At 40.0% G+C, this 11855-nt stretch overlaps 4 protein-coding genes across 7 annotated transcripts; 1 reads left to right on the plus strand and 3 right to left on the minus strand.

Annotated features, from left to right (window-relative positions):
* The first annotated feature begins 1043 nt into the window (after nt 1-1043).
* On the plus strand, nt 1044-4191 carry LOC106306466. The gene is made up of 4 exons (XM_013743095.1): nt 1044-2174; nt 2745-2920; nt 3006-3229; nt 3312-4191. The coding sequence occupies exons 1-4, from the start codon at nt 1142-1144 to the stop codon at nt 4090-4092; spliced, it is 2214 nt and encodes a 737-aa protein (XP_013598549.1). The 5' UTR covers nt 1044-1141; the 3' UTR covers nt 4093-4191.
* A 131-nt stretch (nt 4192-4322) lies between these two features.
* LOC106306467 lies at nt 4323-7087 on the minus strand. Of its 2 annotated transcripts, XM_013743097.1 has the most exons (12): nt 6914-7087; nt 6671-6781; nt 6410-6499; nt 6295-6332; nt 6114-6195; nt 5892-5998; nt 5655-5808; nt 5429-5521; nt 5231-5351; nt 5106-5148; nt 4837-4879; nt 4323-4779 (listed from the first exon to the last, which is right to left on the minus strand). In XM_013743097.1, the coding sequence occupies exons 1-12, from the start codon at nt 7085-7087 to the stop codon at nt 4627-4629; spliced, it is 1209 nt and encodes a 402-aa protein (XP_013598551.1). In that variant the 3' UTR covers nt 4323-4626. The 2 variants fall into 2 exon arrangements, with proteins under 2 accessions (XP_013598551.1, XP_013598550.1); XM_013743096.1 differs by having other exon boundaries at nt 4323-4879.
* LOC106306469 lies at nt 6695-8777 on the minus strand. Of its 3 annotated transcripts, XR_001263152.1 has the most exons (5): nt 8658-8777; nt 8077-8128; nt 7831-7990; nt 7696-7737; nt 6695-6781 (listed from the first exon to the last, which is right to left on the minus strand). XR_001263152.1 is itself a non-coding variant. In XM_013743099.1 (4 exons), the coding sequence occupies exons 1-3, from the start codon at nt 8734-8736 to the stop codon at nt 7840-7842; spliced, it is 282 nt and encodes a 93-aa protein (XP_013598553.1). In that variant the 5' UTR covers nt 8737-8777; the 3' UTR covers nt 7566-7737; nt 7831-7839. The 3 variants fall into 3 exon arrangements, 2 of the variants coding, with proteins under 2 accessions (XP_013598553.1, XP_013598552.1); XM_013743099.1 differs by lacking the exon at nt 6695-6781 and having other exon boundaries at nt 7566-7737; XM_013743098.1 differs by lacking the exon at nt 6695-6781 and having other exon boundaries at nt 7566-7737; nt 7818-7990.
* A 395-nt stretch (nt 8778-9172) lies between these two features.
* Nucleotides 9173-10820, minus strand: LOC106304903 (leucine-rich repeat extensin-like protein 7). The gene has a single exon (XM_013741294.1). It carries the CDS (start codon nt 10702-10704, stop codon nt 9448-9450), a length of 1257 nt encoding a protein of 418 aa, XP_013596748.1. The 5' UTR covers nt 10705-10820; the 3' UTR covers nt 9173-9447.
* Between the last annotated feature and the right edge of the window lie 1035 nt (nt 10821-11855).

An 11855-nucleotide genomic window follows, 5' to 3' on the forward strand; every position in this document is an offset into this window, starting at 1 on the left:
TCTATCTTTTAAGATCCATTTTCATATATATATATATATATATATATATATTAACATGTAAACAAAATTAAGTGTGGACGTGGACACCAAAGCGTGAATAGTAGAGTTTTATACTAGTTGTGGACATGGACATTTTACCACGAAAGTCGTTGGCTGATACCTTTAAGAGCTTATTCTTCGCCATAGTCTCTGAAAAGGAAAAACCCACATAACCATGTTTTCACCGTTACTCCCACCGTTACCATCACCGTCACCGGCACCGCCGAGGCCACCACCACAATCGAGCGGTTCCAACTCGCTAAAAATCTCATTTTTGGATGCTGAAGATTCACCATGTGACCACATCCAATCCAACACAACTAGCTCTCGATCTCTGATAAGACAACTCTCATCGAGCTCCAATGGATAAGACATCTTTGATCGAGCTGTCTTATCGGAGATCGAGAGCTAGTTGCGTTGGATCATAAGCCAATGACCTCTGAGTTAAGGTGTTCATGTCCACAACTAGTGTATAACTCTACTATCCACGCTTTGGAATCCACGTCCACAATTAATTTTGTTTACAAGTTAACATACATATATGAAAATAAATCTTAAAAGATAGAGAATTTTATATTTAATTTATTATGACAATTATTTTTATTTAATATATTTTAGATTTTGAGATAAAAGCAAATGAAATCATGAAGTACAATAAGAAAAATAAAAAAAGACTAACATTTTTCTTCCCTAAAGGGTATGGTTGTCCAAAAATTCAGTGGACCCCACAAAAAAGTGTGTCACAAGTGGAATGTGTCTATGAGTGTAAAAAATCTCAAAATGTGTCCTAGAGAGTAATCAACTCTAATATCTTACATTGATTTGATATCAATAAAGCTAAGATGTTAAAAAAAAAAAAAAAGATTACGCGGAGAACGACGCCGTAGTGCGTTGAGATACGTGACCGACCGTTAGGACAGCCTATTTTTTTAAAATATATATATGGATATTCAGACCACAAGTACATAAAGATAACTCCACTCGCGGTGGCGCGTGGTAATTATCACAACATGTCTCTCTCTCTGTGCGCATCTTTGTCCCTCCCTCACTGTGTCAGTACTCTCTCTCTTAAAAAAAAAAAACTCTCTTCAGTGGAGATACAATGGGGTGTGCGCAATCTAAGGTCGATAACGAAGAAGCGGTGGCCAGATGCAAAGAGCGGCGAAACGTAATCAAGGAAGCGGTTACGGCGAGCAAGGCTTTCGCCGCCGGCCATTTCGCATACGCCATTGCGCTAAAGAACACTGGAGCCGCTCTCAGCGACTACGGCCACGGCGAATCCGACCAAACCTTGGATCTCTTGGAACAGAGCCGTCTCGAGAAACAGAGTGAACGCGCCGCGGTGGTGGATCCCGCTCCTCCTCCGCCTCCGCCTATCGAGAGTCTCCCTCCTCCGCCTCCGCCTCTCCCGAAGTTCTCTCCTTCTCCGATCAAACGGGCCGTGAGCTTGCCGGCGGGTATGGCGGGTAGAGGAAGGAAGGTTAAGGGTGGTGTTGATGATATGGCGATTGAGGAGGAAGATGAAGATGAAGATGAAGATGAGGAGGTGGGGGTGAAGGACGGTGGTAAGGTGGAGGAGGAGGAGGAGGAAGAGTCTTCGCCGAGAACGCCGGAGAATGTTGGGAAGGGTAGAAAGAGACAAGAGACGCCGGAGGTTGTGAGTGCGTCGCCGGCGAGTAGCTTGGCTTGGGACTACTTTTTCATGGTGGAGAATGTGCCTGGGGCTGACTTAGAAGATAGGGAAGTGGTGGGAAACGGGTTTGAGTCTCAGAAGAATCATAACTTTCGGTTCAATGAAGAGATTGAAGAAGAAGAAGAAGAAGAGGAAAAAGCTGGCATGTTCCGTAAGAACTCAGGTCACATTGGTGTTGAGGAAATGGAGCCAAAGACACCGGAGAAAGTTGAAGAAGAAGAAGAGGAGGAGGAGAAAGGTAGAGGTAAGAATAAGATTGAGCATGCCAACACTGCTCCACCGGAGTTCCGGCGTGCGACCACCGCGTCAAACGTGAATCTGATGAAGATTCTGGACGAGATTGATGATCGGTTCTTGAAAGCGTCAGAGTGCGCACAGGAGGTTTCCAAGATGCTGGAAGCAACAAGGTTACATTATCACTCCAATTTTGCTGATAACAGAGGTTGTAATTCAACTCCTCTTCTTTCTCTCTCTTATCCTTTTTTTTTTTTTTATCGAATCATCCATTTTATTATTGTGTTTTCCTAAACCCAAAATACTCACACTTTCCCCAAGACACGATTTTGGAATGTTCTCTCTGGTTAAGCCTTTATTACAAGGCATTCTAAGACAAAACTTTGGTTACATTTTTTAGGTGATTCATAATGTATCCGTGGTTTAGAAAGCTTGCTTCTTTGTTTCTCTAATTGAAACTAGGGAAAAAAAAAGATAACCAAAAGTCTGAGAAAAAAAAAAAAGAGTTTTCTTTTGTAGATCCGATCATGGTTTAGTGTCTGCAATATTCCTTGTTGCACTTTTTTGGCCTCTCTACTTTGACATTTGTTTCTAGCTTTTGTGAGAATCCAATAATGAACCTTAAATTAATAGATCTGGTTGTTTTCTTAATTGTTTATTCGCGATTTGACTAATCAGCACCTTTAATAAACCACCCCTTTTCTTGCTTACCTTACCAGAGAGTGTTGTTTCGTCTAGGGCCAAAATCTGATGAACTTTTTAATTATGTTACCTGCAGGATATGTTGATCATTCCGCCAGGGTAATGCGAGTTATAACTTGGAACAAATCACTAAGAGGCATTTCAAACGGCGAAGGTGGGAAAGAGGATCAAGAATCAGATGAGCATGAGACTCACGCCACAGTGTTGGACAAATTGTTAGCATGGGAGAAGAAACTCTATGTTGAAGTCAAGGTAGCTAGCTGATCATTTGTCTCTAGTACCTTACGTGTGTGAAGGATATGTCTAGTTGAATACATTCTTTTTTCTTTTTCTAAAGCAAGGTGAGCTTATGAAGATAGAGTATCAGAAGAAGGTAGCATTACTCAACAGGTATAAAAAAAGAGGTGCGAGTGCAGAAACCGTGGAGAAAACAAAGGCTGCCGTGAGCCATCTCCACACTAGATACATCGTTGACATGCAATCCATGGATTCAACTGTCTCTGAAGTAAACCGTTTAAGAGATGAACAGTTGTATCCAAGGCTTGTCTCCTTAGTCGAAGGGTAACTTCTCTCTCTCTCTCTCTCTCTCTCTCCTTCAAATTAGCCAACTAATTTTTCTGAACGTGTGACACATCCCTTCTAGGATGGCGAAGATGTGGTCAAACATGTGCATACAACACGACACACAACTAATCATTGTCGGAGAGCTAAAATCTCTCGAGATCTCGACTTGTCAGAAAGAAACAACAAAGCAGCATCACCAGCAGACACGGCAGTTCTGCGCCGTCTTGGAAGAATGGCACGTTCAGTTCGAAAGGCTCGTGACGCATCAGAAGCAGTACATTAACTCTCTAAACACCTGGCTGAAGCTAAACCTTATCTCCATAGAGAGCAGTCTCAAAGAGAGAGTTTCCTCTCCCCCAAGGCCTCAGCATCCGCCAATCCAAGCCCTTCTCCACTCGTGGCACGACCGTCTCGAGAAACTACCCGACGAGGTGGCCAAATCGGCCATCTCGTCGTTCGCAGCGGTTATCAGAACGATCCTGCTTCATCAGGAGGAGGAGATGAAGCTGAAGGAGAGATGCGAAGAGACGAGGAGGGAGTTTATTAGGAAGAAGCAAGGGTTTGAGGAATGGTATCAGAAACATTTGGAGAAGAGAGGACCAGTGGAGGAGGAAGGTGGGGAAGATGATCATGTGACTGAGAGGAGAATTGTTGTGGAGAGTTTGAAGAAAAGGCTTGAAGATGAAGAAGAAGCTCACCAGAGGCATTGTGTTCAGGTGAGGGAGAAATCTCTGCATAGTTTGAAGATCAGATTGCCTGAGATCTTCAGGGCATTGTCTGATTATGCTCACGCTTGTGCTGACTCTTACGAGAAGCTCAGAATCATATCTCAGGCTCAGAAAGCCACTTCATCTTCCTGAACCAGTTTTAGTTCTTTTTAGACCCAAGAAAAGATGAAAACATGTTTGAATAGTTTTGTAGTAGTTGTAACTTATTAGTGCTGTCTTGCAGAAACGTTGTTAAAAATAGTACAACTGGTTTGAGGAAGTAATATTTGAACCCACGCCCTCTCACAAGGACCAGAACTTGAGCCTGGCGCCTTAGACCACTCGTCCACCTTGACTGTTACCAACATTTTTGGACAGTGAAATACAGATAATGAAACATCAATACAATAATATGGACTAGTCTAAAACATCTCCAGAGAACACAATTCAAGAAACAAATACACAAGGAAACTTTAAAATACTGAGCATCCTATATAGGCGATAGTGAGCAAGTAAGATCTACATTGTTGGGAATGTAGTACATCCTCATAGAACATAAGAAAAACTATCCCGGCTCCCAAGTCCTAAACCCTCTGCGGTCTCTCCCTCCACCAGCATCCGAAAAGAGACAAAACGATAACTGGTCCTTTTACCATTTCTTCAACAACATAGACGTTTGTTTACAAACTAGCAGAGAGCTGAGTTCCTAGTTAGTCTTTGCCTCATCCTGTTTTTGGCACCAAACTGGATCTTTTCCTCCGAGTCTTCCTTGCTTTTCTCGATCTCCTTCACATCACCATTGTCGCTTTCAGGTGCCCCTTCCTCTGTTTTAGAAACATCCTCTGCTGACTTCATCTTGGTATCTTCACAACTGTCGTTTGAACCCACCAATGAGGCACTTTGTTGCTCTATTCCTTCCTCGTCATCTCTATCCGTTTCACTGATCAAGAAAAGAAGTGAATGATGAGTTCCCTCCCTCATGCTAAAGATCTTCACTCAGACCCACTCAAAATATTTTTGATTTTTCCAAGTTCTACAACAACAGGTGAGAGGGATCAACAGTTTTCACATTCTAGTTCATCAGATTATCTGAGAATTGATTTAGCCAATTGAAAATACTAACTAAAACTAGATAAGCTCCCTTAACAAAGCAGTCAAGCTCTTACTCTGTATCCTCAACAGCATCTGTGATCATTTTGTCATACTCGTCTGCGTAATAAGATATGCAAACTCATAAGCCACGAGTAACGGGATCAAATAAGAGGAAGCAACACAAGTAAAATGACTTTACCAAAGGTGTAAATAACAGGCTTGCGGTTACGACAAGAACGGGTAAAGCGGATAGGACGGGATATGTTGGCACTAACGAACATCTCTTGCCTCATCTTCTTTTTGATGGCTCTTTCTTTTTTCTGTTAACATGATATAGCAGATGTGCATAAGCGTAAAGAACAAAGTTGAGGGATGTAGCTAACAGTGGAAAACGTACTTTATGAAATTTCTCAACAACGGGTATGGCATCTGTCTCAATCGTCTTGCCGACAGCAGCCAAAGAAGATGATTTGCTTGATGATAACTCTCTCTGCCATTACAGCATATCAGTATCATTTTTTTCAAAAAAAAAAAAAGCATATCAGTATCATTAAAAAAAGGAAATGAAACCATTTAACAAATCTTAAAGACTAGAAGCAGAAACAAAAAATCGAAAAGCTTACAGCAACTCTTTGAAATTCATCTAGATTGGTTGCTTCAGTTTCCCAGCAGAAACAGGATGCATCTGAGAACACATTCTTCCTTGCTTTAGCGCTTTTTGAGACTTCATTGACTTCCTTATATAATCTGTACCCCAGGATGTCATTACCATCAAACCTAGAACATAAAAAACAATGAGAGATAATAAGACCAAGTGTAAAAATATTGAAAGAAGTAAATAGGACATGTAATGTAACTACCAGTAAGAAGTCTTCTTTCCATCTCCTCCTAACTTCCTTTTGCCGAAACATGGATTCAGGGCTCCTTCATTGGCATTCTCTTGAATATACTTACGAGCATCATCTTGCTATATCATCAACCAATGGAAACAAACAAACAAACAAAAACCTTGTAAGAAAAAGTAGCAAATGAAATGAAACCATAATATATAGTTAAAATACTAAATTAAAAGAAGATATTACTTGGGCTCGAAGCTCACAAAGTGCTTTCAGAAACTGCAGGCGATCAGTAGAGTCAAGTCCTTTGTATCCAGATATTTCCCCCCTAACCATAAAGAAGAGAAGAAAGTTGTTACCAACACCATAAGCATTACAACCTGAAGCAATAAATAATGCGCAAGATTTAACATCATTTAACCAATACCCTTTGTTAGCGGTTAAAGGAATTTCACCATTGGCAATCTGCAATAATGGCAATCACATGAGTCAAATAAGGAAAACCATAAGCTCTTTCAAAAACAGGTCAGAGTGGGCCTTACCGATGGCCACCATGGGTCGAGTTTCTTACACAACGCAGTGATCCATGCATCTCCGTCCTCAAGCGATTTATTATTCACCGGTGGTATTCCCTGTCGAAAATCAGATCCAGGTGTTTTTCTTATGGGCAATAATAAACAAACTTGTGTGCATGGTTCACAGATAATCAAAAAGAGATTTTTTTTGTTAAACTTAAGCTATAGGTTTTTTTTTCTCAGTACAGCAAAATATGTTAAGAGCTCAATAATAGATAAAGTCGAGACCTTTAGAAGTGCAATGTGAAGCTGAGCATTTGTAGCGTCGGAATCGATGATACCCATCTCAATCTCTTCAGCTGTTACCTTTAAGTTTTCCGAGATAAGTGGTCGAAAGACCTGTCACAGCAACATCCAAATCACATGACCAATGTTAGAAACGTTTACTTCTCAGTTGAAATTAATGCAACAAGCAGCGAAATCTCTCACAAAAGCCCTGGAATCTAAACACGCAAAGAGGTTCGTTCATACATTGAGGAAGTTAAGAACGGAAGCAAGTTCCCAGCTTCCACGCAAGTGCTTTACTGCTGCGTCTGAAGGCGAATCCTCGTCGTCCGACAGAATCGTCAAGTCGTCGACGCAGTTTTCCAACACCGGTTCGGGTTCTGTGGTCGCGACCGTTGGTCTCTGGCGGAGAGTCACCATATTCAGAGAGGGTGAGAGAGAGAGAGAAGATGAAAGGGCTTTGTGGGGAGTGGGAATATTAATAAATGGAGAATTTTTTTTAGGAGAATTCTCCCGCCCACTGGAGGGATGCTTTCTACAATTTACTATTTTACCGCTCAGCCCCACCCCCATCCTAGGGTTAATTTTTTTCCCTTTAATTCCTTAATTCTTAAAATTTTAGTATTTTACTTTTGCTAATACGAGATTGTAGTTCAACAGCTGTACAATTTCTTTCTTGAACCGTAGATAGTTTGATTCCTTATAATATAAGTAGTATCTCCATACGAATCATGCAACCGTATGGTCAAACATCTCTGGTCATTGTATATTCGTTAAACTATATATACCACATGTTCAACAAACCCTTGGACATTTATTCATTGTTATTTATTATATCTTTCACTTCAATCCGAATAGGCGAATATAATTAACCATGAGGTGTGTGTGTGTGTGACTGTAGAGTCATCCACTTGTATTTTCTGAATTCACCACTCCATGTTAAAAGTTTATGGTAATAGCAAACGTCAAATCTAAATACAAAACCAAGCCAGTGAATCTTTTTTGGACATTTTATATTATTTCTTTACCTGATCAAGTTTTTTTTCTTTCTATAGAGCATGCATCCCCTCCTACATGAGAGATGAGGAACCGTTTTAGGTATAAAAATAAATTTAATAGTTCCATGTCAAGATAAAGAGGAGAGTTTAACCTCTGATTGGTACCGCATCTAGCTAGCCTCGGTTGCTTAACATGTCAAGGATGGTGTAAGCAGCTTTCTGGAACTGTTCCTTCTCTTCCTCGAGAACCCTTTTCTTCTCCATTGCATAGTCCTTTGATTTCTCAATCTCCTCCTTTATTCCAACTGAGTTTTGATCGATCTCACTGCATGGTTTTTTTTCCAACCAAGAGAAAAAGAGGTAATGAATAAGAGCACTCAGCAGTATCCACTAGTTAGGTAATATACTTACTTGACCAACTTGAGCATATTCTCCATCCCCGCCTGAACTTGCTGCGACATTTCTGCCAAATTGAAATGCATCAGGGGACCAGTGATTGCTAGAAAGTTGAACAACAGAATCTAAACGCATTGTTCATAAAGAAATATAGAGAAAACATGTAATCGTCGGTCTACTCATGCTATTTGTATAAAGCCAAAGGGACACAAAGATACAGGTAAAAGGTTGCACATCAAATCTAATACACATTGTTCAAAAACGAACCGGAGAAAACATTAACCTGTAATCTCAGTCCCAGCACTTATCTAATCCATGAATAAAATAACATTGACCACGGCTATAGTATCACACCTACACTACAGTTATTTTCATCTACGAGAGAAGCAACTAACAATGGCGGTTTCTAATAAACATCTCAGCACGAGAAGAAACGCGAATTCGAATTTAGATCAAGCGATTAAGCCAATTTTGACAACGAATCGTAGTAGTTTTTTGCGATAAGCGAGTATGAAAACGGAACTCCTGATTCCTATGGCAGTCTCCAAATGTTGCTTATGAATGAAAAGATTATCGGGAAAATGGAGGAAACAAACCGAATACGAGAGATGCCAGATCCGATTCAGCTTGCTGAGCAACCAGCTCCGCACCACTCTGCGCCGGTGATTCCGCCATTATCGCTGTCAGAGAGATATTTTGAAGACGAGTGCGAGTGTTTTGGGCTTAGCCCATTTTAAAAACTCCGGAGCTATGCCACAACTTTGCAATTTTGAATAATTAAAAATCATTAAACATTTGGATTGTAATTAGTTTACGTATTCACAAAAAAAAAAAAAAAACAAAGGGTCCCAAACATGAAGCTTATCTCTATGATGTAGACACGTATCAACTCTTTTCTGAATATTTTTGTGTTATTATTAAGCATACAAATCTCCTAAACATCATAAAACTTTTAGAAATCAAACGAGCCTAATGGTATAATTAAGTAGAATTATATAGTTTGGGTGGTTTTAGATGGATTTTTTATATATTTGTGATTTAATGATGAGGTTAGTAGTTTGGTTGGAACTTAAGAAGTCAAGAGGTGATCATGTGATATGTGCGGTCAAAATGGTTGCCACCGTTCGTTCTTATTAATGAACCTGAAAAGGGCTTAACAAACAAGAATCATATATAATAATAAAATTATGTAAAGTTAAAAATAAACACACACATGCAAAATCTATTAAAGGAGACAAGTCCTACACTTTGTCCTATAGATTTGCAGCTTGCTGTCTCAAACAAATTCCCTCTGGCTCTAAACAATCTCGTTTCAACACATGCCCTTTTCTAGTCTCTACAATAGATCGATCAGTTCACCGGTGGCTGCGAGGAGGAGCCGCCCTGTTAAGCACTCGGAGACGGCTGCGGCGCTGGTGGAAGAGACGGCGCCGATGGTGGAGAAAACGGTGATATCTGAGGTGGAGGAGGAGAAAGATGGCCTGGACAAACACAGGAAGAAGTGACAGGACTACACTTGTAGGAGTCACAATCCACGGGCTTCGACAAAAACACCTTACACTCCATCGTCGACCTCTGCACTTTCACATCCTTGAGACAGTTCATCGTGCTATTATAAGTCTCTAGATAACGACACGTTGGTGGTTCTCCAGTGAAGTAGTTAGACCCGTATATAAACTCTCTAAGATTCTTAAGCAAACAGATCTCCTCCGGTATTACACCGGAGAACATGTTACGCTCTACGTTTAACACCTCTAGACTCTCCATCTGGCCCATTGACTCCGGCAACTCTCCGACCAGGGAGTTGTAACTAATATCCAAAACTGTGACGTTTTTGAGCAGCCCCATGTCATTGGGTAGACAGGACTGTAAACCGTTATCCATCAAGATGATCTCGTTCAGAGTCTTACCCATCTTGCTGAAACTCGTCGGTATACATCCGTCAAACCGGTTCGACGCCAAAACTAGAACCGATACCGGGGAACTCCCCATGTTAACCGGGATTTTACTAGTGAACCGGTTACTATTCAGAAACAAAGCGTCTAGGTCCTTTTCGAATAGAGATTCTGGTAATCCCCCTTCGAATTCGTTGTACCGGAGATCAAGGTATTTTAATTTCGGTAAACCGATAACCAATTCCGGGAATTTACCAGCGAACCGGTTATTGCTGAGATCAAGTTCAAACAAGAGACTCAGCTGAGAAAACCCGAGTGGGAGTGTCCCACAGAACCGGTTCGAGTTGACGTGAAACAGAGCAATGTCTGTGAGGAGGCCAAGCTCTTCGGGGAGATGACCGGCGATATCTCCATGGTTTAGATCGACGCCGGAGACAGTTTTGTTGATAGAAGGGTCGTCGAGGGATTCAGAGCATACTACTCCGTTGTAGTCACACACACGGGGTCCGAACCAGTTTAACGTTAGGTTCCACGGGTCAGAGATCATGGTCCGCTTCCACGCTTGTAACGCCACGTAAGCTCTCTCGAGCCGTACGTTTTCGAAGATGAAGTATGGAGGTATCGTTATTGGGTCGTCTCGGACGTAAAGTTGCCGGGACCCACTATAAGAAGCGGTTGCGACGCGCGATATGTAAAGTAAGATGATGGTCGCGGCGAACGATAATAGGGTCGGTTGATAGATCCTCATCACAGTATAATGGTGTTTAGTTTTGTTAAATTCACTCTTCTTTCGTTATTTTTTTCTTTTGTTTTAGTTGTTGATTTAAGTCTGTGAAAGAGAGAGATTAGCAGTGAATGCTACAGGTTCTTATTATTAGATGTGAGAGTTGAGTAAAACATTATATGCATCGCTATTTTTAGATGTTTGATTAGTCATTAGTAGATTGTCAAATCTTTTTCCTATTACATCGTTGGCGTTGACCCAGATGTCTGAAGGATGTATTGTTTTTTATTCTTTTAAGAGAACATAAAAACTGTATTGTCTTTCATTATTATTTTAGAGATATTAGTGGAATGATGAATAACTAAATAAAAAGATTATAAGACTAATCATTTTTATTTGGAATTGACTTGGCAAATGTGAATTGAAAATCATACCACTAGTTTAGCGTCCAAGTAACCCAAGTTTAACGAATCAGAGTTAAAAATACACATATAGTATGTGATGATGCTAGTTTTTAGGGATTAAACTCAGGGGTTTGTTTATTGCTAAGGTACTGGCTACGGCTTATTTTATTTTTTTTACTGTCATCCTTGGTATAAAAATTAGTGGAAATGTCTAGTTAACCTTTTTTCTTGCTAAAAAAATGTCTAGTTAACCTTGATATTAGACCATCATTAATCTCAATCTCTTAACTAGATTTTTAGCGGTTGTAATAGACGATTCTAAGAAGAGATATAATTAAAAAATATAATAAAATATTCTAATAAGAGATATAATTAAATAAGAAAACCCCAATCTAATAGACGGTTCTTAACTTTTCTTAGATTTTAATTTAAAAAATGTAAGAACTATCTCTTAAATAAGAGATATAAGTAGTTTTTTAGCCAAAAGTGTAAAAAAAAACAAAACAAAAAAATATCAAATCATGAGTTAAGAACCCCGGTCTTTTGACCGGGGTTAATGATGCTTTTACTTTTTGCTAACTTGAACTCATTGGTAGTATGTCAAAAATCATCCACAGAACATATTATATATATCCTTTTTTGGCTTTTTGAGCTCTCTACCGGAATTCTTTTCCGATTTGGTTTTGCTTTTCTGTCACGGTGGTGGTGTGTTTCCTTTTTTGGGTCGCCTTTAAATTTTGGGTGAGAATTGATTGTTTTTTTTTTTTTTTT

The sequence above is a fragment of the Brassica oleracea genome, chromosome C7 (assembly GCF_000695525.1).
Source record: "Brassica oleracea var. oleracea cultivar TO1000 chromosome C7, BOL, whole genome shotgun sequence".
Lineage (NCBI taxonomy): Eukaryota > Viridiplantae > Streptophyta > Magnoliopsida > Brassicales > Brassicaceae > Brassica > Brassica oleracea.